Source organism: Hypanus sabinus, chromosome 11, assembly GCF_030144855.1.
Source record: "Hypanus sabinus isolate sHypSab1 chromosome 11, sHypSab1.hap1, whole genome shotgun sequence".
In the NCBI taxonomy this organism is placed as follows: domain Eukaryota; kingdom Metazoa; phylum Chordata; class Chondrichthyes; order Myliobatiformes; family Dasyatidae; genus Hypanus; species Hypanus sabinus.
In genome coordinates, this window is record NC_082716.1 from 66,481,953 (window position 1) to 66,509,872 (window position 27,920).

The window sequence follows — 27,920 nt, forward strand, 5'->3', positions numbered from 1 at the left end:
TATGCTCATTTCCCCTGAAGCACCATGCACAATAAAATTACAAATTAGCCCCTTCTCATTGTATCCCAACTGAAGATAGCATGGCTCCTTAAAATTTTGGTCTCCCTCCAGAATTCATGCTCCACAGTTTTATTACTGATATGTTTTGGCCAATCTATATCACCCATAATTACTGCAGAACACTTTTTACATGAATGCCACCAATGCTTTCTGCCCCTTAGTGCTTCATAGTGCCAGCAATGCTGGTTCTAAATCTTGATGTTCTGAATTAGTGTCCTGTCTCACTATTGCTCAGTGTTTAGCTTTCATTAAGGAGCCACTCACCTTCTTTCACTTTTTGCTTGTCATTTCTAAATATGAATATTTGGTTCCCAACCTTGGTCACCCTGTAACCGAATCTCTTGCGGTGACAATTACAGGGTGTCCATTTGCAACAATTTGCACTGTTGATTTGACAATCGTATTAAAAATGCTAAAATCCAGATTTATATGTTGGCCCTTATTATCATTAATTGTAATCCTGGATTCTATTTGTAGTGGCCTCTATTGTTCAGACTGTCTTCCTGACTATCGTTATTCCATTCATTTTGCTGGAATGCTTCCTCCTACTGTCAATCTAGAACATTCTAAATTGCTCTCAACTGGGACCCTCCATCTCCTTCACCCCCCCCCACCCCCACTGGAGATTTAACATCCTTACAATATTTATTAATTAATGCCGTGTGGTCACTGGACATACTCTACTAAACTTATAGGTTTCTTTCCACCTCATTCCAAGAAAACTAATCCATCGTTTTGACACTTTTCTCCATATGTGCATATTCTAAATTACTTGGGCAAAGGGTACAAACCAAATTATTACTCCAAGTTAGGCTTAAATATCCTTTTAATAGCATGAAAAATGTAAGTGACTACCAATCAGTCTCTGTGACTTGCAAAAGTATTCAAAGATACCTTGCAATCTAGTTTTTACTCAACAAAATCTTTAACTGGAAGTGACAATGGCTGCTCAATCGACTTAAATAATAAACAAGTCAGCAAGTATTCACAAAATTACTTCTTGAATGAGGGATTATGTTTTTTTTTAGTTTTCTGGAAGCGGTAATACTACTATATGTTCACGTAAAATCCAAGTCACATCCATATGGAAGAGAAACAAAGAGATAGCACATTAACATAAGCAACACGCTTATAAATCTACCCCAGTCTTTACCTGATAGACTTGCATGTGCAATGCATGAATGGTAGCCATTATGCTGAACTGGACTAGGGCAATGTGAATCATCTGCCGAAAGGGAATTGTGAATCGTAGCTTGCTCCATTGTTCTAAATGAATCGCTGTACTGGAAAGTGTGCTGCATAGTGTGAAAACTTCCTTGGTAACCTGTGAACAAACAACAGAATCAGTTTTAATACCACCGGCACATGTCATGTAATTTGTTAACATTGTGGGAGCAGTACTTTGCATACATGATAAACATGGGAAAATAATAAATAAATCAATCACAGTAAATTTTTATCTATCTATATATCTTTATTAAATAGTTAAATTAAAAATAGTGCAAAAACAGAGAAAAAAGGTGAGGTAGTGTTCATGGGTTCAATGTCCATTTAGAAACTGGATGACTGAAGGGAAGAAACTGTTCCGGAAGGAGATATGGGAAAAGGCAGGTGGGTGGAGATTAGTCTATGGCTAGATCAGCCATGATCTTATTGAATGGCGAAGCAGGCTCGGCATGGAGATGACAACTAAACTGAAAATCTGTAAATATTTTTCTTTATATGGAAAATAATAAATGAAAAATTTTAAAACTGTAGAACTGGTGAAAGGAATATTGCTGCTCTTAGTTTCACTTCCCATTCCTGTTCCTTATCTCTTGGGTCCCCAATAGTCTATACTTGACTTCTCCATCTTCATACTATTCCTAAAATGGAGACGCAAGAAACTTCACATGATATGGAGCAGGGGGAAAAAAAACAATTATTGAGTGAACTCCAGGGGTCAAACAGCATTTGTGGAAGCAAAGAGATAGTTGACATTTTGGATTGAGAAACTGCATCAGGACTGAGGGTCTAGAGGGGACACAGCCAGTACAAAGAGGTGAGAGGGAAGGAAGAGGCCAGGTGAGAAGGGGGAGTCATGGGCAAACTGAGTCAAATGAGGAGGTTGAGGGATGGAATTGGGAGACTGCAGCCAATGGTTGATGGACGGATAAGGAGAGAGATAAACAAAAGGGAGAGATGCAGTTAGGTGAGAGAAGGGTGGAGGTAGAGACAAAGGCTGGAAACTGATTAGTGAGGACGCATTCAAGTTTCAAGATTGCTTAATGTCATTTCCCATACACAAAATAATTGTTAGTCCAGATCCAATGTCGCACAAAACACATAATAAAGGACAGAATAATAATAACAAAAAAGCAAAATAAATATAATTACACAAGATATCTTATATACATAGATTGATTGTAAGTCCATAAAGTGATGCTAGGCACAGGAGTGTCTGTACATAAGGTGACTGCACAGGAAACGATAAAATAGAGGTGGTTGGGGTGTAGGGGGTTTGAGTTAGTCGGGGAAGATGTTGAACAGCCTTACTGTTTGGGAAAAGTAGCTGAAAAGTGGCCTGGCATAGATGCTACATAGCTTCCTCCCTGATGAGAGTGGGGCAAACAGTGGGGCAAACGGGTGGGATCCTTCATGATGTTACTAGTCTCTTTCCAGCACCTTTCCGCAGATGTGTCCTTGATGGTGAGTTGGTTGGTGCCGGTTATGCATTTGGCAATTTTGGCTACGCATTGTAGAGACTTCTTGTCTGCAACAGTGCAGTTTCCATTCCGTGCAGTGACGCAGGTTGTTAGGATGCTCTCCACTGTGCATCCGTTGAATGACGTGAGTATAGATGTACATAGTCCAGCTCTCTTCAGCCTCCTCAGAAAGTAGAAGCATTGGTGTGTTTTCCTGACTGTGTAGGATGTATTCTGGGACCATGAGAGGTTGTGCAAGATGTGAACTCCCAGGAGTTTGAAACTGCTGTGCCAGCAATGTGAAGAGGGGCCTGATGTTGCAAGTTCTCCTGAAGTCAACAACCATCTCCCTTGTCCTGTTGTCATTGAGGAAGAGATTATTCACCTGGCACCAAGCTCTTCCACCTCCTCTCTGCAGGCCATCTCAGCGTTGTTGATGTTGAGTCCCACCACTGTCGTGTCAGCGGCAAATTTAACAACATGATTGTGTACTCTGTGTTTGTCTATGGAATCGTGTGAGCGGAGTGTAGAGGAATGGGCTCAGCACATGGCCCTGGGGGTGGGGGGCACCCTTGTTGAGGATAATAGGGAAGGAGAAGTGGTTGTGTATCTTGACTGAGGACTACTAATTAGGAAGTCCAACACCCAGTTGCACAGTGGAGGAGTAGGAGTTTGTTCACCAAGGTCTGTAGGACAATACTGTTGAATGCCAAAACAAAATCCTGAAATAGCATTCTGATATGTGTCCTTGACTTCTAGGTGTGTCAGGACCAGGTACATGACAGATGCTACAGCATGCGTCATAATGAGGTTCTGTCTGTAAGCATATTGGTGAGTGTCCCACCTGGCAGGAATGGAGTTTTTGATAAGTGCCATTACCTTCTGTGCAAAGCACTTCATGATGATTGGGATCAGTGCCATCGGACAGTAGTCATTTACTTCTGAAGGTGTAGAGTCCTTTGGTACAGGGATAATGATAGCTGATTTTAAGCATGCGTGAACAGTAGCCTGCAGAATCTGATGAGTAAGGAAGATGATAAGGGAACAATGATGGGCAGATAGAATCAATTGAGGAGCGCAAATAGGAGACCCAGTGAGAAGAAACTCTGAAAAGTAACCCTGTATCTACCTCTCTCTCTCTCTCTCTCTCGATTTATCCAGGTTCTCTCTCCCTACTTTGCTCTATATGCCTAACACCCACCAGGTCACCTACTCCCTCCCCTAACTAATTTCATCTGCCTGTTCCCTGACATGTAGAAATTCTCTTTACCCATCACCTCCATGTTTGTCGACAACTAGCACCTAATAGAGCAATTCTATAATTTAACACTTCTCATCCAAGATTTCACATCCATCCATAGCCTCTCACATTCTTTCTACCTCTCTGTTATCTGTAGCAGTCCAGTAATGCCAAGAGATCTCTACACTGCTCCAAGTTGTCAACTTTGTTCTCTTGAGGCCCCTGATTTTCACTGCTCTGCCATAACAGTTGTGTCACCACCTGACTCTAAGCTACGGAACCATCTCCCTAAACATCTCATAGTTCTTCCTCCACCTCTGTATCTTTCTCTTAAAATGGTGCTTAAAACCTAGCCAGATGTCCCCCAAATCTCCTTACATAGGATCACATGTAATATACACTATGATAGAAAAATGTATACATTTGGCCAACCATCCATGCTGACATTAATGTTCCACTTGAGCCCCTTCCTGTCTTTCGTCATCTATGTCTTTCTGTGAAGTTCCCTTTGCTTTTCCAGCTGTTTGTTCAGTATCTGCTAAAAAATGTATGGATTCTGGAGAATTGGGCCCTTGACTAATTGGAGCAGCTACTTATTTGAGACGACCCTTAAAGAACAAAAACTAATTGAGAAAAGGGCTGGGACAGTCCCTGTTTATTTGGGACACTATGCCACCTAATTGGGACAGGAGACTGCTGCAAAATAGTTTCTAACTAGTGTCAGTCTTGTGCACTTGTGTGGCTGTTAGACACTAACCATGCTGACAGCAAACAGTATTTAAATAGCATCAGTTGTGAGTACGTCACGTGATTCATTTGGGCCTACTGACACCAAATTAACAAACAGTGATTTTTGACACTACTGCATGCAGTAAGGCAATGAAGGCAGTCCATTATCTGTACTAGGTGTCTTTGGTGACACAGATTGAATTTACCTACGGCACCATATTCTGTATTCCCATCACATTTCGGTAAAGAAGTTTTTTTTATTTCCCCTCTGGATTTCTTAGTAACTAACATAATAATGGTTTCTGGATATGCTCTTCCCCACTAAACATATTCTTTCTACTCCCAGTCCATTAAAATCATCACTTAAAAGTCCTCGATTCGCTTACTATGTCTTTTCTCAATTAAAAGGAGACCCCAAACTGTTCATCCTTTCCTGATAACAATATCCTGGTATTTTTGGTATAATCTTTGCAATCTTTTCTACGCTGTTTCCATTTCCTCTATGGTTCTCCATGACCAGAACTGTATGCAGTATTCTTAAGAGTGGGAAAACCAGGATTTTACACAGGTTCAAGACAGCAACGCTACTTTTCAATGTTGTCTCTCTATTGCTTGGTTTGCTTCTCTTGTCAACCTGTGGTGGAGCTTTTATTGACTGGTGTATCTGTGCTCCAAGGTGCCTTCGTTGCCTGTGTGAAATCCTGTGCCATCTGATTGATAAATCCTGTTTAGTCCCCATGCCATTATATTGAAGGCAAAAGTACGATTCTCAGCCATCTCAGGATCTGATATGACACCAAGATAGTGAGCAGTTTTAAAGAAACAGACCCTGACATGTGATTCTGCTCTCAGGTCTTCTCACAAATATGGCTGCAGACTTCCAGCTTCATAAATTGGACATCTCCGCTCCAGGCAGAGATCTTCTGAATTAATAGATGGAATAAGCTTCTGTTTAGAGTTCTGTGTGCTAGACAATTCAAATAAGATATGTAAAACTATCAACAAATATGAAACAATACCTCTGAAAATGTCAGCATCTCTGAAGAAAAATAGTAAAACATATATATAAACATGGGACCACACAACAGACATAGTCATGAATAGTACACTTTGTAAGAACAGTGTGGATACACGCAGACCTCAGTGGTAGTACTGTTGAGACCACAATCATTGGTTTAATAGCAAGATAACAAAGCCTCTGAATAGTCACTTGTAATTTAAAATTATCATGCCACATGTTTGGATAGATTTTGTAATTTAGTTTAATCTTTTCCATGTTTTCACTTTACTTTTAAATTAATTTTTTACATGCCAATAATTCCATTTGCTAGACTGTCAGTAGATAATTAGTGGTTGATTAGTTGAAAATTTCTTCAATGTTTCAATAAAAAAATGTTTGTGTCTTGAATAACAACCCCATAATTTAGTGGTAAACAAGGAAGTACCATCAGGAATTAAACTGAACCAAGTTCAGGACTCAATTGCTCCTTTTATTGTCTCCACCCCCAAACATCAATAAGTCCTTCCCAAGAACCTTCCTCACATAAAATATCTAAGAAACCACTTCTTACTATTGGGGTTTTGTTTTATAATGGCCTAGTGACTTATTTCCTCTGTTCTCCTAATGAACACTCATTTTAATACACATTCATCTCACTAAAAAATTCACTGATTTTGAACTGAAGTAAAAGTGTAGGAGGAGAGGATTATTCTTATCTTCTAACCATAATTTTTTAACTTGAAAATGAAGATATTAAGACCATAAGACAAACAGACATAGGAGCAGAATTAAGTCATTCAACCCATCATGTCTCCTCCACCATTTCATCATAGCTAACCCATTTCCATCTCAACCCCTTCCCTTACCTTCTCCCTTTCACATGCCAGATTTATCAAGAACCTATCAACCTCCACCTTAAATACACCCAACGACCTGGCAACCCAAACCGTCTGTGGCAATGAATTCCTCAGAAACACCATCCTCCAACTAAAGAAATTCCTCCTTATCTCCATTTTAAATGGACATCCCTCTATACTGAGGCTGTGCCTCTGGTCCTAGACTCCTCCACTATAGGAAACGTCCTCTCCAAATCTACTCTATCTAGGCCTTTCAACATCTGATAGGTTCCAATGAGATACTCCTTCATTTTTCTAAATTCCAGCGGATACAAGCCCAGAGCCATCAATTGCTCCTCATACAATAACCCTTTCATTCCTTAACTCATTCTCATGAACATACTCTGAACCCTCTCCAATGTCAGCATAACCTTTCTTAAATACGGGCCCAAAACAGCTCACCATATTCCCAAGTGAGACCTCAGCAATACTTTCTAAAGCCTCAGCATTGCATTCTTGCTTTATATGCTAGTCCTCGCAAAATGAATGCTGACATTGCATTTTCCTTCCTCATCACCAACCCAACCTGCAAATTACCCTGTAGGGTATCCTGCCCAAGGACTCCCAAGTCCCTTTGCACCTTCAATTTTTGAATATTCTCATTTAGAAAATAATGTGTGCTTTAATTCCTTCTACCAAAATGCATGACCATACAATTCCCAACATTGTATTCCATCTGCCACTATTTTGCCCATTCTCCTAATCTGTCTAAGTCCTTCAACAGTCACTCTGCTTCCTCAAAATTAGCTGCTCCTCCATCTATCTTCATATCATCCACAAACTTGGCCTTAAAACCATCAATTCTGCCATTCAAATCATTGAGACACAACATAAAAAGAAGCAGTCCCAATACCGACTCCCATGGAACACTACTAGTCACCAGCAGCCAATCAGAAAAGGTTGCCTTTATTCCCTCTCTTTGCCTCTCTTTGCCTCGAATCAGCCAATGCTCTATCCATGCTGGTATCTTTCCTGTAATACCAAAGGCTCTTATCTTGTTAAGCAGTCTCATGTGCAGCACCTTGTCAAGGACCTTTTACAAATCCAAGTACACAACATCCACCGATTCTCCTTGTCTATCCTGCTTGTTATTTCCTCAAATAATTCCAACAGATTTGTTAGGAAAGGTAGTCCCTTAAGGAAATCAAGCTGACTTTGGCCCATTTTATCATGTGCCTCCAGATACACCGAAACCACATCCTCAATAATCAACTCCAACATCTTCCTAACCACTGAGGTCAGGCTAACTGGCTTATAGTTTCTTTTCTTTTGGCTCTCTCCCTTCTTAAAGAGTGGAGTGACATTTGCAATTTTCCATTCCTCCAGAACCATGCCAGATCTATTGTCTCTTGAAAAATGTTTACTTATGACTCCACAATCTCTTCAGCCATTGCTTTCAGAACCCTGGGGTGTTTACTTTCTGGATCCAGGTGACTTATCTACCTTCTGAACCTTCAATTTTCCAATTAATAGCAACTGCACTCACCTCAGCCCCGATACCCTCGAACTTCTGGCATACTGCTTGTGTCTTCCACATTGAAGGCAAAATGCAAAATATTTATTCACTTTATCTGTCATTCCTTTGTACCCCATTACTAACTTTCCAGCATCATTTTCCAGCAGTCCAATATCTACTCTCACCTCTCTTTTACTCTTTAAATAATCTGAAATTTTTTTTTGGCATCCTCTTTGATTCTATTGGCTAGCTTACCTTCATTATTTTCTCTTTCCAACCTTATGGCTTTTTAGTTTCATTCTCTTCATTTTTAAAAGTTTCCCAATCCTCTAACTTCTCACTAATTTTTGCTCCATTGTTTGCCTTCTCTTTTGCATCTGACTTTAGCTTCTCCCTCTCTAATTGCAGGGTGAATGCTATCATATTATGATCACTTTTTCCTTAGCATTCTTTTACCGTAAGATCCCTAATCAAATCCCTAATACAACACCCAACCAGAATAGCTGATCCCATAATGGGCTCAACCAATGCCATCCCATAGGCATTCTACAAATTCTATCTCTTGTGCTCCAGGGCCAACCTGATATTCCCAATCCCCCTGCATATTTCTATCTCCACAGCTATCAAAACATTGCCCTTTTGACATGCCTTTTCTATCTCCCATTGTAATCTGTAGCCCACATTCTGGCTACTGTTCAGAGGCCTGTATGTATCTCCAGTCATGGTCTATTTACCCTTGCAGTTTTTTAACTCTTCCCACAAAGATTCTATGTAATCTCTTTCTAAGGATATGATTTCATTTTTCTCTTTACCAACAGTCACATCACCCCCTCTCTTTATCTGCCTGTCCTTTCAATACAATATGGATCCTTGGGTTACTGTATAACACCTTCATTTCTGTATTCATCACCCTTTTCGATTTTGTCCCCCTTTTACACTACAACTCACCCCGCTGACTGCAATTTTGCCCTATCATCTGCCTGTCTCACTACACACTGTCTCTGCTTGTAAACATTTATTGGGCTTCATGCATGCCTTGTACCTTACTGGTAAATAGCAATGCTAGTCAGATTAATTAGCAATTGGGGATCCAGACTCACTTTATGCCTGCAACCTTCTTGGTCGAAAGCATGGTCACCAAAATCTAGCACAGCCTTCCAAGGACATTCCCAAAACAATGGCAATTCCACTGCACCATCATAGTCTTGGACCGTTATTATAAGTGGTTGAAGTTTTGTCTGTGGTTCTGAACCTAACAGCATGCTGATCCTATTCTGAATTTCCAAGACAAATGGTGCAACTCTGGTTGATTTTTCTCAAGTCTAATGGTCAAAACTAATTGTAACTCTGCCAAAATAGCTGAGCACAAATTGGGGATTCAGTTTAGAACCTTCTTTGCCTTTCTGGAATTTGTAAAGAAAACAGTGCTCAGTCATAGTGCAGTTCTCCCATAAAAAACATGAGACCTGGAACAACACCAGAGTGGGAAGAAAAAGTCTCCTCTTACCAAACCTGTGAAAAATCTATAGCAACTAATTAATATGTGAGTAATGAGAGATAATGTATCAAGACTGAGCAATATCTGGGCCAATATCACACCGTATTGCTATTCTCATCTAGAACATCACCAGATCCAGTGGTTTTTTTGAATATAAATAACTGAATTAATATAATTTTTATTATCCATGAACATTAAAATGTCTGCCAGAAGAAAGAAACTTCTTAAAAACAGTATTCAAGATCATTTTAATTTACTTCACATAAGTTACATTTATTACTTATCCTGGCACATTTTCATACTTTATGCTTATACAGTATTCTCCCAAAGAAAATATTTCAAAGTACCTGATTGAATGGGTTGCATCAGTTGACTTTGAAAAACTGGGTAGGATTTATGTTGCCCTGTGTTGAGTTGATTGCTTGTTGGTTGAGGTGAGTGAGAACCATGTTTCTGTAGCAATGCTGGAGCTAACATTTTCCGTGGACTGGCTAGAGAAGAGAAAGGAAGAACAACAGATCCATCCCTGCAAGGAAATATTTCCTTTTTAGCAATCCAATAGAGCACATACCTAAAATGCATGTAATTGGCTCCGTTTTCCCAAAACTTTACCAACAGCATAGAAGCTTGCTTTTTGTGAAAAAAAGGACTCACCAGACAGTCATCACATGCTTGATTTGCAGTGCACCTCATTTTCCAATATATTGTTTTAGGAGAAGGTGACTAAAACAACTTAACAGGCATGGTGCACTTTATTTACATAAACTTAGTAAAACTAAAACCTTTAATCAATTTCAAACACATTGCTTACTTGTAAAATCTCTATGGTAGCATGGGCTACTTCGCAATATTTAAAGCAGATTTTAAGTCTGACGGTGGAAAAAAACTTTTCACAGGCTGCCATCATCTAAGGTACTGTTATTCCCCTCCACCCCCCATTTTCTCTTTTTTGGTGAAATCCTTATAATTCTTAAGACCTATTTTTTTCTGCAGTTTTAGCAGAAGCAGCCGTGGTACCAAAAGACACTTGTTATGGCAACAGATGGTTTGAAGACTAGAGGTGAGGGGGATCCATTTATAAAGAGTTATTACCAAACACTGCTTTCAGGTGCACAAAGATATGGTGATGCAAACCACAAAACAGAAACCTCTCATCTTGAACACTCAACATAACCATGCCTCATTTTCCTTAACTTTCCATCAGTTGCAGCTTTGCCAGAGCATGGATCTTTACTTTGGGTGACGTAAAGTTACGCACATGGAAACAAGCCCTTTACCTCACCAAGTTCACATCAACCACTGATCTACATTAATCCTACATTACTTCCATTTAAATCTCCCTGTATCCCAATTAATTCTAACTCCACCCCCAAGATTTTATCACCCAATTAATTAGAGGCAGCTTAAAGTGGGCAGTTAACCTGCCAATTTAGAATAGGGAAAGGCAGGGGAAGCCCACTCAGTTGGAGGTGCAAGTCTATCAGCTCTGCCAATGTACAGCTCTGGCATAACATTTACCCATGTTAAACCACAAATAAAAGGAACACTGACATTGGTACAGAACTTATACAGCTTTTTTTTTCAGCACTGGGGCTGAGGTTAGCAGGAAAACCTCTTCTCCAAAGATCTGCATTGATATTTGAACTATCAAAATGAACATACTGACCTGAATAGAGCTGGCTGTGGCTGATGACTCCAAAGGGAACTGGTGGGATACAGCCCAGATTTACACAGAAATACCACAGAACGCGGCTCTGCTGAATGACAGATGCCTGTACATTTACCACTCTACCCTACTGGTGAGCTTCCAGTAGTATCCAGCACAGAAGTCCAGCTGTGCTGGGATTCCCCAACATTATGTTGTGGGTTCTGCCTATCCAGTCTATACTATTCTACTTCAGCAGAGAAGAAAGATGGCAGGATCGTATGTTTGAGAAATGGCATAGGAGCTGTAATTTCAGTATTTTTAATTGAAACAGTGCTTTAATTTTTATTTCAAGCAAATTTAATAGTTTTTTAATGTCTTCAAAATGAAGCCAGTTTTATTTTTCCCTCCAATGCTCAGAGGTTGACTTTTCTTCATTGTTTCTGCTGTCTTCTTTTAAACTCAGCCTTATTCACATTACAAAGTGGCTAGTCAGTTGTGATAATAAAACAATTTATGGCAATAAACCATCAGTGTGAACTATCACACAAAGAGACACATGAAGGATTATTTCTTCCCATGCTCTTGGTCACATTGATCTCAAACTTTTCTACCATTTTACAAAGTTAATACTTCACATCTCTTCAACCCATCAATTTTTCAAAGTTAGGACATTTTGATATTTTAGCTCAGTGAGAGTTCCTTTCTAGCATGAATAGAATATCTTAACTCTACGGAAAATAGAGCAGAACATCACTACAGCAGTGAGCCCATAATTGCTGTTCAGCATATGATAAAAAGATAATAGGGTTACCCGAACAAATCGGCAGGAGCAGAACATTGCACTCGTAATGGCCATTGGACTGACTTCGATGGCACAAAACTACTGCACCATGCCAATGGCCTTTGGGGCCACCTGGTGAAGGAAGCCATTGAAATAAAATTAGAGGAAAAGAATTTTAATAAAGACGAAGATCTCGCTCTAAGTAAGGACTGGAATTTGATTGTAAACTAGGTGGGACACTGGAAACCTCATTTGATGAGGACTAACCAATCAAGACAGATGTACAACAGGGATATATATACCACCAGACTAGCCATGCCTAGGCAGAGTTTGTCAATGAAATGTTGGTTAAAACTGATACCTGTACCCAACTGGAAGCCTGATAAAGTTTATTCTTTCATAATTGGTCTCTGCTTGATAGATATTTATCCCCTCCACAAGAAATGAATCTTGTAAAGGGAAGGAATTGGAGGGGAAATCAATGACTGTATTCTTTGCTAAATGACCTTGTTATAAGTTTGGAAGCACCATGTGGTCCACACTCATCTTGAAGAAAATTATGTGGCAGTATCAAAGACCAGACTTAACATCAATAATTCCCAACCGTTTTGTGATGTTGCACAAAATACTTTGGTTTCCTTGTACAAAAGCATAAGAAACTTAGTGACCCTATCTCAGGTATAGCACTGTTGGGAAGCTGCTATGCTTTTTGACTCCATGGTGCAGAGCACAGAGATTAATTAGGTTTATTGAGTTGTCTATGTTGTCCAATAGGAATATATGTTTAAGCTTGAAGCAAATATTAAGGTTTTGCAGGTCATTTGTGGGTAAAAAAAGACAAATAAAACCACATTAACTGTATTGCATTGGACCAAGGTCCCAGTCAGTGTCAAGGCATGGGCTCTTCTAATATTTACCTGGCTCATATTCAGACCATGAGTCTAGACCAGGGGTGGGCAAACTTTTTGACTTGTGGGCCACAAAGGGTTCTAAAATTTGACAGGGGGGCCGGACCAGGAGCAGATGGACGGAGTGTTTTGGTAATACACCTCATAAGAAAAAATAAAATATCATGGGATATGTAGAAAACATGTGCTTTAATTTCAATTGAAAATGAACAAATGCATTACAACAAAATATCTGTCTTTGAAGTCCCATGGTATTTAGCTATTTATTGAAATGACTTTTAAAACACTGAAAATTAAATAAATAAAATACAGCTTTTTTTAATGGTAACAGTTATTATTTTAAAGCACTGAAGATTCTGTTATCCTTCAAGATATTATCATCATCACTCTCCTCCTGACTGTCTTTATTTCAAAAATGGTAGGAGATGCAGGTCTACTTGTCCTGCTCCTTCTTATTCAATTGTCCCCTGTGCCAAAACTCAACAACGACCCGCACAATGACAGAACAGTGAGAGCGCGCCAGTATGCGGAGCGCGTTATTTGATCTGGTGCGCATTTTTTATTTTGAGAACGTACATGCACCTGCACACTACTCATGTCCATCACTTAACAGAAATGACATGTAACATGTAAGGCTTATTGAAAAAAATATTTTCAAATGCATTTTTTACATAACACAACGAAGAAACTTATCTTTAATTTCAGTGGGAACAGTGTTGTTGGTCTCCCTTTTTAGCCAGCGTATCAAAGTCTGGATTTAGTTTTGTTGTGGTGATTCTCAGGATGGATCTGAAGTGTTGGTCAGTTAACTTGGATCTGTGGCTGGCTTTGTTGATGTTCATGACGCTGAACGCCTGTTCACACAAATAGGTCGAGCCGAACAAAGAGTAAAGCGCAAATGTGGAGTAATACGCTGCACCTCAACAAAGGTCAATGTGTAGCGGTGTGCTACTTGCAGCGCTAAAATTACGACACGGAGTCGGTAACTGCAGTCGAAGAAAAAAAACTTTATTCGAAATCCCCAGCTTCACTTTTAAGCCTCCCTCAACCTGCCCCCCGTGGTGCAGAGGCTCCAAAGCTCTGTGCTCGCAAACCCCCGTAGGCTATCTCTCTTAGCCGGAATGCTGGCTAATTGTGAGCCGGTTCGGATGTGCCAGGAAATGGGTCGCCACAAATGTATATAGAGTGCGTCATCTATTGGGAAAACGCTGGGGAAAAAACGTTAACAAGGTTTATTAATATAATTCCATCAAGTTCTGCGGGCCAGATTAAAAAGCTTAACGGGCCGCATATGGTCCACGGGCCGTAGTTTGCCCATGCCTGGTCTAGACGGTATACTGTGGAAGACGCTGCTGAAAATCCCTCTGATAGGCAAATCTATGGGTGAAGCTTTGTAGAAATAATTTAAAACATAACTTTTTCTCCAAAACTACAGGCCTAAATTTTAGTCAGCATAGGATTTGAAAGGTGACTTCCTCTTTCCTGTGCTGGGGAATCCCAACGAGGCTGGATTCTACATTTTTACTATCAGAGATGGGGCATCTTTGCTGCCAGTCTCAGACGTCTGTGATTCAAAGAACACAAAGGATTTATGGCCAATCAAATGGCTGAGTGCAAAATTCCATTTGCAACCACCAGAAAAACTTGCAAGATATGATCCTTTTTAGCTGGTAAAACAGATTCACACCAAAACCTGGCCTTGGGTAGAAGCTCTGCAATCTCCCTCATGCCAAATGTACTGGTGATGTTTCCATTATCACAGCCAATGTAGTTACTTCTGTTTTAGTTAACTTTCTTTTCTAAGCAATGTTTACGCTCAATACCCACGTTATTAGGTACACCTAAACACTTGCTTGTTAATGCAAATATTTGAACAGCCAATCATGTAGCAGCAACTCAATGCATGAGCATGCAGACATGGTCAAGAGGTTCAGTTGTTAGACCGAACATCAGAATGGGGAAGAAATGCGATCTGAGTGACTTTGACCGTGGAATGATTGTTGGAGCCTGGCGGGATGGTTTGAGTATATCAGAAACTGCTTATCTCCTGGGATTTTCATGCACAACAGTCTCTAGAGTTTACAGAAAATTGTGAGAGAAGAACAAAAAAAATCCAGAGCAGCAGTTCTGTGGGTGAAAATGCCATGTTAATGAGAGAAGTCAGGGGAGAGTGCCAGATTGGTTCAAGCTGACAGTAACTCAGATAAACACTCATTACAACAGAGGTGTGCAGAAGAACATCTCTGAAGGCATAATATACCGAATCTTGAAGTGGATGGGCTACAGCACCGGAAGACCATGAACATACAGTCAATGGCCACTTTATTAGGTACAGGAGGAACCTAATAAAGTGGCCACTGAGTGTATTTCCATTTTAATAGATCTTCAATGTCTGACATTCAGAGACATTTAAAATCTGTTAAATTGCATTTACATCTCTAAATGCTAACAACGGTAGGTGCAGAGCTCTCTCAAAGTTTTCAGTGAATTTTCAGGGCAGGTCTTCCTTACTGCACTGTCAGAAGTCCTAATGCCAACCAGACCATGTAGTAAGCTTGGGCTGCTTTGGTCCAGTGTGATAAGCACTCCGGATTTAGACCAGGTAAGCATGTGGGATGATTCCAGGTGTGAGTTTGGCTCAGCAAGGCTTGGCTCTGTGTGAATTGAAAACATCTAACATTTGCTAAACACTTTGTCCTAATTCTATCACTAACTTCCTAAGAAACTGCATTCAGGTTCTAACCTCCACAGGAATTTGCAAAGATAGGTTATTTGATCATTATTTCAGAATGAAACTTGTCATAAAAAATAACATCTAGAAATTAACAGTGTAACAGTAGTAAGCAGCTTTCATGTGGACAGTATGTTCCTTGTTACATCGTGCTTGTAGAAGCACCTTGAGATATTTTACAGTGTTAAGGGCATTAAGTAAATGAAAGCTGTTTTTGATTTCTAAGACAGCAATCCAGAATGCTTACAATGCAGCAAGTTTAAACTCTACCCATACATTTGGCAGAGATCAGAGGTCCTAAGTTTGACTATGACTCTCATGTTGACTTGGCTAACCTCGTCACGAAATTCAATAGGAACACTGATATGTATCAGCGAGCTTGGGGGAGAGTACAATCAGTCAAGAATTTTGTGGGCGAACACGCCAACTGTGATGCCGATCTATGGTAATTCCATTTGCCTGTATTAGACTTGCATCTCTCCACTACTGTCCGATCCAAATACTTGGCCAGATACCTTGTAAATATTGTCTCCTGGAAGACTCCAGAACCAAATTGTTCAAAGACGCTATCAAAATTCATCCAGAGAGCTACTGAACAGTGCCCATCCATATCTGAAACGCTTAAAAACATATGAACAGAACAAATGAAGTGTTCCTTCATCCCATCATGCCTGATCCACTACTCAACAAGGTCATGGCTGACCTTTCCATCCAGGACACCTTCTTGCATGATTCCCCATACATCCAAAAACAAAATCAAACTTTGCCTTAAAGGTACTCAGCTAAAAAAGCCAGTACATCTCCGGGGGCAGAGAATTTCAAAGAATTTCTCATGCCTGACCTAAATGTCCAAACCCTTATTGCGAAGCTAAGTCAGAAATTTTACAAGGGTATAAGAATTTAACTTCAGGCAACATGTAGTCAAATCTGAGAAGATGGTTGGTGAGTACAGGACTGAAGGCACACGGCATATTAAAACAAGGTAGATGAGTTTATAGCAGTTAGAAATTAGCAGGTACGATGACATAGGCATCACAGAGTCATATACAGAAGATCACAGCTGGGAGCTAAACATCCAAGAACACACATTCTCTCAAAAAGAAAGGCAAAAGGGGACAGGATGACTCAGTTGGTAAAAAAAATAAATGCATCAAACCCAAAGCAAGAAGTGACATAGGATTAGATATAGAATCTTTGTGGGTAGAGTTAAGAAACTGCAAGGTAAAAAGGTACTGATTGGAGTTAAATACAAGCCATCTAATGGTAGCCAGGATGTGGGGTACAAAGGAGACAGCAAAGACAGTAAGAAAGGCAATGTTATGGTGGTCATGGGGAAATTCAATATGCAGGCAGACTAGGAAAATCGGGTTGACACTGGATCCTAAGAGAAGTATTTGTAGAATGCCTGTGAAATGGCACTTTAGAACAGCTTGTAGACGAGCCCTCTAGGGAAAAAGGCAATTCTGGATTTAGTATTTTGTAATGAACTAGGTTTGATTAGGAAGATTAAAGGAGCCTCTAGGAGATGGTGATAATAATATGATTGAATTTATCCTTCAGTTTGAGAGGGAGAGGATAAAAATCAGATGTATTGGAATTACTGTTGAGTAAAGATAATTACAGATGCAGGAGACAGGAGCTAGCCAAAGTTGACTGTAAAGAGACTCTAGATGGAATGAATGGTACAGCAGCAATGGCAGATGCTTCTGAGATTATTTCAGCCCTAATATCTAAAGAAGGATCTGCTGGTGTTGAAAAATACAGAGGCCATTTATGAGAATAAAATTGGGGATGAAAGGGCTCATTGAAACGAGAGGAGCATTTAATGGCTCTGGACTTGTATCCACTGGAGTTTATAAGGATGAGAAGGATCTCGTTGAAACCTACCAAATATTGAAAGTACAGAGTGGAGATAGAGAGCAAGTTTCCAATATGGGTGAGTCTAGCACTAGATGGCACAGCCTCAGAATAAAAGGATGTCACTTTAGAACAGAAATAAATAAGTATTTCTGTAGCCAATAGATGGTGGTGATGCTGTGGGATTAATTGCCACAGACAGCTGTGGAGGTCAAGTAACTTAAAGTGGAAGTTGATAGGCTGTTGATTCCCAAGATGTCAAAGGTTACAGGGAGAGGACAGGGAACAAAAAAATTGAGATGGAATAATAAATCGGCCATTATCGAATGGCTGAGCAGACTCAATGGTATGAATGACATTGTTTTGTTCCTATGTCTTAGGATTCTAGACACCCCTGCCAAGGGAGATATCAACTCTTTCATTTATCAATTGTGGGGCCACACTTGGAGTGTTATGTGTAGTTTTGGGCTCCTTATTTTAGAAAGAATATACAGACATTGGAGAGGGTTCAGAGAAGATTCATGAGAATAATTCGAGGAATGAAAGGGTTACCGTATGAGGAACATCTGGCAGCTCTTGGGCTGTGTTCCCTGGAGTTCAAGAGAATGAGGGGGGATCTCATAGAAACATTCTGAACGTTAAAAGGCCTGAACAGATTAGATATGATATGGCAAAGTTATTTCCCATGGTAGGGGAGTCTAGGACAAGAGAGCAGGACTTCAGGATTGAAGGATATACATTTAGGACAGAGATGTAAAGAAATTACTTTAGTCAGAGGGTGGTAAATCTGTGGAATTTGTTGCTATGAATGGCGGTGGAGGCCAAGTCATTGGGTGCATTTAAGGCAGAGATAGATAGGTTCTTGATTAGCCAGGGCATCAAAGGGTATGGGGAGAAGGCAGGAGAGTGGGAATGACTGGTAGAATTGAATCAGCCCATGATTGAATGGTGGAGCAGACTCGATGGACTAAATGGCCTACCTGTGCCCCCTATATCTTATAGTCTTATGATCTTAAGTTAGTTTCTCATTGTACCAATTCACACATGTACTTGTGAGTGTGACAACTAACTCGACTTTGACATTAAATTAATGCCATCACATAAAAGACTAAAAATGATCAAATAGAATGGTTTTAAGGAGCTTTTTAAAGAGGGAAATAAAATTGTAAGGTGAAAGGAGTTAGGAAGTGACTTCCAGAGATTTGGATCTTGGATCTTGGCAGATGTAGAATTGTAGAATAAAGGCTGATTTAAAGGAGTGCAGATATTTTAGAGGAGTTAATGGGGATAGGAAGGGGTGAGATCATGGAGGCATTGAAAAACAAGGACGGTAATTGTAAAATTGAGCCATTGCTTAACCAGGAGGCAATTAAACAACAAACCAATATCACACATTGTTATCAATACACTTAAAAGCTGTAACTTGTACTCAAAAGAACTGTTAGACAAACTTTAAAGCAAGTCAGGCATTTTCATTATCCAAGACCAACTTTTAAGTCAGGTGACGCATGGGGAAAAAACTCACAATTTCCATTTCTCTGTTCTTCGGTAATGGAGGGTCCCATTTTAATTGGCTATCCTCAAAATGAGGTAAAAATGCAGCCTTGCTGGAAATAAGCAAATCAAACTCTCTGGAAAAGCTGAGCTTATAAGAAGTGATTTCAATAAAACATAAATTTCTTATCGTGTCTATTCAGAAGGAAGCTTCATTTGGCTGCAGAGTTTCAAACCAGGAATCTCTGTCTCAGATTAAGGTGTAGGCCATTTAATATCCAGGTGAGGGGAATTTTTTTGGAATTCTCTACCCCACTGAGCTATGAAGGCTCAGTCATTATTGAATTCATTCAGAAAAGGAACTGATTGATGCCTGGATATTAAAAGGATTCAAGGATATTGCGACAGTGTGGAAAAGTGGAATTTAAGTAGAACAGATTTAAAAGGCCAAATTCCCTGGTTCTGCTACTAATTCTTATGTACATATATTTAAGAATCAGATGTGGACATACCTGATGTGCAGTCCTGACATAACAAGCACACTTGTCCCTTAGCCAGTTATTGACTAAGATAAAAAACTTCAAGCCATGGGCTTCATGGCTAAGTAGCAGATGACACCAGAGGTGTTGGCCGAATCAAAAGTGGTGATGAAACAGCATATAAGAGAGAGACTGAAAATATGGTTGAATTTTGGCACAACAACAATCTCTCACTCATTGTCCACAGAACTAAAGAGCTGATTATTGATTATAGGAGGAGGAAACCAGAGGTCCATACATCAGTCCTCATTAGGGGATTGGAGGTGGAGAGGGTCAGTAACTTTAAATTCCTTGGTGATATATCAGAGGGTCTGTCCTGGGACCAGCATGTAAGTGTTATTACAATTAGAGCACAGTGGTGCTTCTACTTTCTTTAAAGTCCAAAGTAAAATTTATTATCAGAATACATATACGTCACCACATACAACCGTAAGATTTATTTTTTGTGGCCATACTCAGCAAATCTATAGAACAGTAATTGTAAACAGGATCAACTTGCAGATGACACAAAGTTGGGTGGCAGTGTGAAATATGAAGAGGATGTTAGGAGAATGCAGGGTGACTTGGAAAGGTTGGGTGAGCGGAAAGATGCAGTTTAATGTTATCCACTTTGAGGCAAGAACAGGAAGGAAGATTACTATCTAAATGGTGTCAAGTTAGGAAAAGGGGAAGTACAATGAGATCTAAGTGTCCTTGTTCGTCAGTCACTGAAAGTAAGCATGCAGGTACAGCAGGCAGTGAAGAAAGCTAATGGCATGTTGGCCTTCATAACAAGGGGAGTTGAGTATAGGAGCAAAGAGGTCCTTCTGTAGCTGTACAGGGCCCTGGAGAGACCACACCTGGAGTATTGTGTTCAGTTTTGGTCTCCAAATGTGAGGAAGGACATTCTTACTATTGAGGGACTGCAGCGAGGTTGATTCCCAGGATGGCGGGACTGTCATATGTTGAAAGATTAGAGCGACTGGGCTTGTATACACTGGAATTCAGAAGGATGAGAGGGGATCTGATTGAAACATATAAGATTATTAAGGGGTTGGACATGCTAGAGGCAGGAAACATGTTCCCTATGTTGGGGAGTCCAGAACCAGAGGCCACAATTTAAGAATCGGGGTATGCCATTTAGAACAGAGTTGAAGAAAAACTTTTTCACCCAGAGAGTTGTGGATATGTGGAATGCTCTGCCTCAGAAGGCAGTGGAGGCCAAGTCTCTGGATGCTTTCAAGAAAGAGTTAGATAGAGCTCTTAAAGACAGCGGAGTCAAGGGATATGGGGAGAAGGCAAGAACAGGTTACTGACTGTAGATGATCAGGCATGATCAAATTGAATGGCGGTGCGAGCTCAAAGGGCCGAGTGGCCTACTCCTGCACCTATTGGGTATTGTCAATGAAAGAGCAAGAGCATAGAAGACAACAAACTGTGCAAATGAAAATATAAATACTGTAAATGGAAATAAATAATGAGAGTCTGAAATAACAAGATAAAGAGTCCTTAAAGTGAGATCATTGGTTGTGGAAACATCTCAATAGATGAGTGTAGTTATCATCTTCTGTTCAAGAGCCTGATGGTTGAGGGGTAGTAATTGTCCTTGAGCCTGGTGGTGCGAGTCCTGTGGCACTTGTGCCTTCTACCTGATGGCAGCAATAATAAAAGAGCATGGCCTGGGTGGTGAGGATCTTTGATGATGGATGCTGCTTTCCTACAACAGAGTTTCATGTAGGTATGCTCAATGGTTGGGAGGACTTTATCCATGATGTACTGTGCCAAATTTACTACCTTTTGTAGGATTTTCCATTCAAAGGCATTCGTGTTCCCAGACCAGGCCATAATGCAGCCAGTCAGCACACTTTCCACCACACATCTATGGATATTTGCCAAGGGTTTTCATCACATGCTGAACCTCCACAGACTCCTGAGGAAGTAGAGGTGTTGTGGTGCTTTCTTCACAATAATATTTATATGATGGGTCCTGGATATGATGGGTCTGAGGTAGTAACACCCAGGAATTTAAAGGTACTGATCCTCCAATGAGGATTGGCTAATGGACCTCTGGTTTCCCCCCCTTGAAGTCTACTATCAGTTTTTCGGTCTTGCTGACTTTGAGTGAGAGTTTGTTCTCATGACACCACTCAGCCATATTTTTAAACTCTCTCCTGAATGCTGATTCATCACCACCTTTGATACGGCCCACAACAGTGGCGCCATCAGCAAAATTGAATATGGTGTTGGAGCTGTACTTAGCCACACAATCATTGGCGTGGAGCAAGTAGAGCAGGGGGCTAAGGTACACATCCCTGTGGTACACCTGTGTTGATGGAGATTGTGGAAGAGATGTTTTTGCCAATTTGAACTGGCTGGGGTCTGCAAGTGAGGAAATCAAAGATCCAATTGCACAGGGAGTATTGAGGCCTGGGGCTTGGCGTTATTGAGCTGTAACTGATAAAGAGCATCTTGATGTGTGCATCTTTGCTGTCCAGATGTTCCAGGATTGTGTGAAGAGCCAATGAAATGGCGTCTGCTGTGGACCTGTTGCTCTGGTCGGTAAATTGGAACAGATCGAAGTTGCCACTCAGACAGCAGCTGATATGTTTCAACACCAGCCTCTCGAAACACTTCATTACTGTGGATATAAGTGCTGCTGGGTACATTGATGCAGGTTATCACACTCTTCTTAGGCACCAGTATGTTTGAAGCGTGCTTGAAGCAGGTGGGCACCACACCCTGCCACAGCAAGAAGCTGAGGATATTTGTGAACATACCCGCCAGCTGGTCAGCATATGTCCTCAGTATCTGGCCAGGTACTCTGTCTAAACCGGATGCTTTCCTCGGATCCACCCCCTTCACGTCACCTTCAGATCCTGAGACTAAAGGGTCATCAGTAGATGTCGGGGTGCACGATGGTTCCTCCCTGTTTAGGTGATCAAATCAAGCACAGAAGGCATTGAGCTCCTCTGGAAGTGAAGCTCTGCTGTCCCCTACATTGCAAGATTTAGCGTTGTAGGAGGTTATGGCATTCAAACTCTGCCACAGCTGTCAAGTGTCCCTCGTTGATACCATTCTTGTTCAAAATCTCCACTTCGCCCATCAAATGGCTTTCCATTGACCATATCTGCTCCTCTTGTAGGGTTCTTAATCTCCAGACTTGAATGCCTCTAATCTGGCCCTCAACAAGTTCCAGATTTCAAGGTTCATCCAACTTAGACCCTGAATGGTTTTGTGGGGACACACTGATCTACAGCTGTTTTTATAAAGTCTGTTACAACTCTAGTGTAGTCATTCAGATCCTTGGATGAGTTCTTGAACAGAGCCCAGTCCAATGACTCAAATCAATTCTGTAGCCACCCCTCTGCTGTCCATGACCACCTCTTAGTTGTCTTAATTTCTGGAGCCTTGCATTTTAGGCTCTGTTTCTCAGAAGAATATACAGGTCTGGCTTGACATCTAATACTTTGTCAATCTTCTATAGATGCACAACAGAGAAACTGACTGGTTGTATCACAGCCTGATGTGGAGTCAGCAATGCCTAAGAATGGAAAAACCTACAAAGAATGGTGGATATGGCCCAGTTCAACACAGGCAAAACCCACCCACCACTGAGCACATCTACAAGGAAATGTCACAAGAAAGCAGCATACATCATCAAGGACGCCCACCATCCTGGCCATGTCCTCTTCTTGCTGCTGCCATCAGGAAGGAGTTATAGGATCCTTAGGTCCCACCACCAAGTTCAGGAACAGTTATTACCCTTCAACCCTTAAACTCCTGAACCAGTATGGATCATTTCACTCACTGCAACTCTGAACTGACTGCACGATCTATGGACTCACTTTCAAGGACTCTCCAACTCCTGTTCTCCGTATTAATTTATTAATTTTTATTACTACTTCTATATGCAAAGATTGCCTACTTTTTCACATTGATTGTCAGTCTTAATTTGTGGCTTTTCATTGATTATATTGTATTTCTTTGGTCTACTGTAAATGGTTGCAAAAAAATGAATCTCGGGGTAGTATATGGCAACGTATATGTACTTTGATAATAAATTTACTTTGAACGTCCCCTCATTTTGAGTATGAACATTAGTGGTAATACACCCTGCAATACCTTTGGAATAACTATGTTTAGTTTTTTTGCCGCCTTCTTCACGAAGGCTAAATGACATTGCTGATATCCAACTCAAAATTATAATTGTCTAACAGGCTGTACCTCTGGACCTCTCTAAGCAGAATATCTCGCTAGGTGACCCTAAGATCATCATCAGCATTAACTGTGAAATCATCCTGCATGAACGTTTTCAGTACCAACCTAGTGATCACCTTCTCAAGTTAGCATTCTAGAGTGTATCAGCCATAGCATTTGATCATGAGATTCTGTACCATTTAGAATAATTATGCTAAGAGAGCTACAAAGTCCAAACATTGTACTCGGGGAGATGCCAATATCTGAAGAGTTGAATTTGGTCAGAGGATAAACTACGGCCTCCTTCTCGATCTGTATTTTTTCCAGTGGAAGTGAGTAAACATGCAGCAGATACACGTGTCCATTACATACATGATGATCATATTCGATCGATGTGTTAGTGGGCATGAGAGGCCAGAGTTACTGCTCAGACTGACCTTGGAAAACTTGAATGGAATTTCCATTGAATTAGAACCACTAGCTCTAATCAATGGAAACATCTCGTCTGTATCTATCCTGTCAAACCCTGCAAGAATTTTGTAAATTTCAGTGAGGTCATTTCTGATCTTCTGAATTATAAATCCAGTGTGTTTAGTCTCTCTTCATAGGACAGCTGCTCAAATTTATCCGGTGGACTGTTGCGGCATTCCCTCTACCACAAATATATCCTTCTTTAGGTATCAGTACACAATATTCTAAATACAATTTCATCTGGACTCTATAAATATCCAGAAAATCTGTTTTTACTCTTATATTCTTGAAATACAGGCCAGAACAGGCCCTCCACAGGTTACAAACACCTGACACTCCATCCATACAAATTAGAATTTGAGAGACTGGCAGAATTGATGGCGATGGATCTGCCATTGCAGAAATCTCCTGTGGGTGGGAATGTCTTCTCTCCCCACTCCCTGCCCCTGAGCCACATGATCGGGAAAGTGTTGAGTCAGGCAGAGCTGGGTGCGTTGAGCAGACTCACCCACTGATTCACTGCGTCAGTGAGGCCGATTTGCTGCCACTCTTCCTATGCCCGCTCACTCTCCCAGTCACAACGGTCTCTCTGATCCTCCGTCACACACTGTTTTTGTTCATTTCTCACTTATGGAGAGTTCTCAGCAACAGGACCCAGTGTTAACCTGATGACTACCTGTAGAGCCTGCCTTCTGAACCGCTGGCTACACCTGCACTTCAACTTCATGTGATTCATGTCAAATGTTCTTTCGAATAGTCCACACCTTCCATATCGCTGAGGATGATTATGAATAGTTGTGGGCACCAACCCATTTCCCGTGCCATCCCATCTGTTACAGCCCTGCACCCTAATTTTTTTTTATTCATACTCTCTGCCTCTAACTATTAAATAATCCTGGATCCATCCCTGTGTATCATCACCAGTCTCAGGCGTTTTTTAATAACTGCTTACATATATGTTATTCAGTACAGACATGGGCATTTCAGCTCATTATATCCATGTTAACCATTAAGCACCCATCTACACTAATCCATTTGTGCTCTCAAGTCCCCATCAACTCCTGATTCTCCTGCAACACATGCACTGGGCAATTTACAGTACCCAGTTAACCAGCAACATGGGAAGAAACTTGAGTGTTCCAGTGCGACACTCACACAGTCACAGGGTGAATGTGAAGACTTCACACGGACAACACCAAAGATCAAGGTTGAATACAATCTCTGAAGCTGTGTAGTAGGAGCACTAACTACCAAGCCATTCTACCATTTCTTCCCAAAGGCCTTCTCGAAATCTAAATACATCATATCTACAGGTTCCTTTTATCTATTCTGTTAGATTCATAGGTCACAAGTAGAGACTTTCCACTCTTGATTGCACAATATTCAACAGCATTCATAGCTCCCTGAGTAATGAAGCATTCCATAAACAAGGAAAACCTGGACAATATCCAAGCCTGGGCTGATGGTTGGCAAGTAACATTTATGCTGCACATGTGCCAAGCAATAATGATATACAATGTGAGAAAATCCACCTTTTATTCCAGATATTCAATGGCATTACTATCACTGAATGTCCCACTACCAATATCCTAGGGGTTACCTTTGATCAGAATCTAAACTGGAGTAGCTATATGCAAAATAAAAATGACAAGAGTAGGTCAGAGGTTAAGAATTCTGCATGAGTAACTCACCTCTTCACCCCTCCCCCCAAACTTGTCCACTATCCACAGTATAATGTTCAGTCAGGAGTGTGATGGAATACACACTATTTGTATGGCAAAGTACAGCTTCAACACTCAAGAAGTTGAAAATCATACAGGGCAGAACAGCCTGTTTAAAAAGCATCCCATCCACAACTATCCACTCAACTCCACCACTGACACACAGTATTAGCAGTTTCTACCATCTACAAGATGCACTGCAGCAACTCATCTATATACTACCTAGTACCTTCCAAGCCACAACCTCTACCAGGTAGCAGGATAACATCAACAAAAGTATCAGAACATCTCCACCTGGACGTTGTCCTCCAAGTCATGCACTACCCTGACTTGGAAATACATCACAGTTCCTTCATCATTGCTGGGTCAAAATCCCAGAACTCTGTCCCATATAACATTGTGGGATCACTGCATCATCAGACTGGTTAAGGTGGTGCACTGGTCCAAAGGAAATCAAGCACGGGTTGAAGCATTCATAAGGAAAGAACAGGGCTTTGGAACATTACTTGATTCTCATGCATCCAAAACATTTGGATTCTGGTCACCAAATTATAGGAAAGATATCAATAAATTAGAGAGAGTGCAAAGACGATTTACTAGGATGTTACCTGGGTTTCAGCACTTAAGTTACAGAGAAAGGTTGAACAAGTTAGGTCTCTATTCATTGGAGCGTAGAAGGTTGAGGGGGGATTTGATCGAGGTATTTAAAATTTTGAGAGGGATAGATAGAGTTGACGTGAATAGGCTGTTTCCATTGAGAGTAGGGGAGATTCAAACGAGAGGACATGATTTGAGAGTTAGGGGGCAGAAGTTTAAGGGAAACACAAGGGGGTATTTCTTTACTCAGAGAGTGATAGCTGTGTGGAATGAGCTTCCTGTAGAAGTAGTAGAGGCCAGTTCAGTTGTGTCATTTAAGGTAAAATTGGATAGGTATATGGACAGGAAAGGAGTGGAGGGTTACGGGCTGAATGCAGGTAGGTGGGACTAGGTGAGATTAAGAGTTCGGCATGGACTAGGAGGGCTGAGATGGCCTGTTTCCATGCTGTGATTGTTATATGGTTATTTAACACCTTCTCCTGCCCTGGTCTCAACCCAAGATTATTAATTTGGAGGCTAAGTATCTGACTTCGTATTGCTTACAAATGTACTTACTGCACTTCAAACAATCTAATGAAGATGCAATTGGAATATTTCCCTGACACTTCCAAATGCTTCTGCTATTATTCTATCCTGATGGTACAGGTAGCAGGGAAGCCTTTAAAGTTTTCAATTCACAACTTCTTGAACTAACTTTGAAGCTAATATCAAAGTTCAGAGTCAAGTGCATGTATGTCACCCTATACAATCCAAAAGTACATGTTCTTGTGGCATACTCAGTAAATACAACAAACATAATAAAATCAATGAAAGACCACATCCAACAGGATGGACAAATGACTAATGTGGAAAAGGTAACAAACTATCTAAATAGAAAAGAAAAAAGTAAATAATAATGATGAATAAATAAGCAATAAGTATCAAGAACATGAGATGATGAGTCCTTTAAAGTGATCCACAGGTTGTAGGAGCTGTTCAGTGATAGGGCAAGTGAAGTTATCCCCACTGGTTCATGAGCCTGATGGTTAAGGAGTACTAACTGTTCCTGAACTTGGTGCTGTGAGTCCTGAGGCTCCTGGACCTTCTTCCTGATGGCAGCAGAGAAAAGAAAGCATGGTCTGGGCAGTGCAGGTCCTTGATGATGGAATGCTGCTTTCATCATTCTGATCTTAACCAACATGTCAATGTTGTACAGGCAAATATTCTTGTGTTCACTGTCAAAAGGCACTGATGTGAATTGGGCACAGTTATGAAACAAGTCCAGCTTGGAATTATGATTAATTCCTGCCAGCTCTATAGATACAGTAGATCTTCAATCTGGCAGTGGTTATAGCTCTTCACCAACAGTTCTATTTAGTTTTACTGGGGATGAAGTATAAACGTATATCGACCCCATTCTTTTCATCTTTTGAACAAATCAGAGATGAGATGATT

General features: G+C 40.6%; 1 protein-coding gene across 9 annotated transcripts in view; it reads right to left on the minus strand.

The window, feature by feature from the left end:
* The window catches only part of LOC132402058 (zinc finger protein GLIS3-like), a 371,909-nt gene that overhangs the window by 11,339 nt on the left and 332,650 nt on the right, over nucleotides 1-27,920 (minus strand). For 4 of the 9 annotated variants that reach the window (XM_059984584.1, XM_059984585.1, XM_059984583.1 and 1 more), the window contains 2 exons: nucleotides 9,911-10,089; nucleotides 1,214-1,384 (listed from right to left, as the gene is read on the minus strand). In XM_059984584.1, the coding sequence (XP_059840567.1) occupies nucleotides 1,214-1,384; nucleotides 9,911-10,089 (350 nt within the window). Of the gene's footprint in view, nucleotides 1-1,213; nucleotides 1,385-5,541; nucleotides 5,681-9,910; nucleotides 10,090-27,920 lie in introns of those variants that run through there. The other 5 variants (XM_059984588.1, XM_059984587.1, XM_059984590.1 and 2 more) reach the window with 5 other exon arrangements.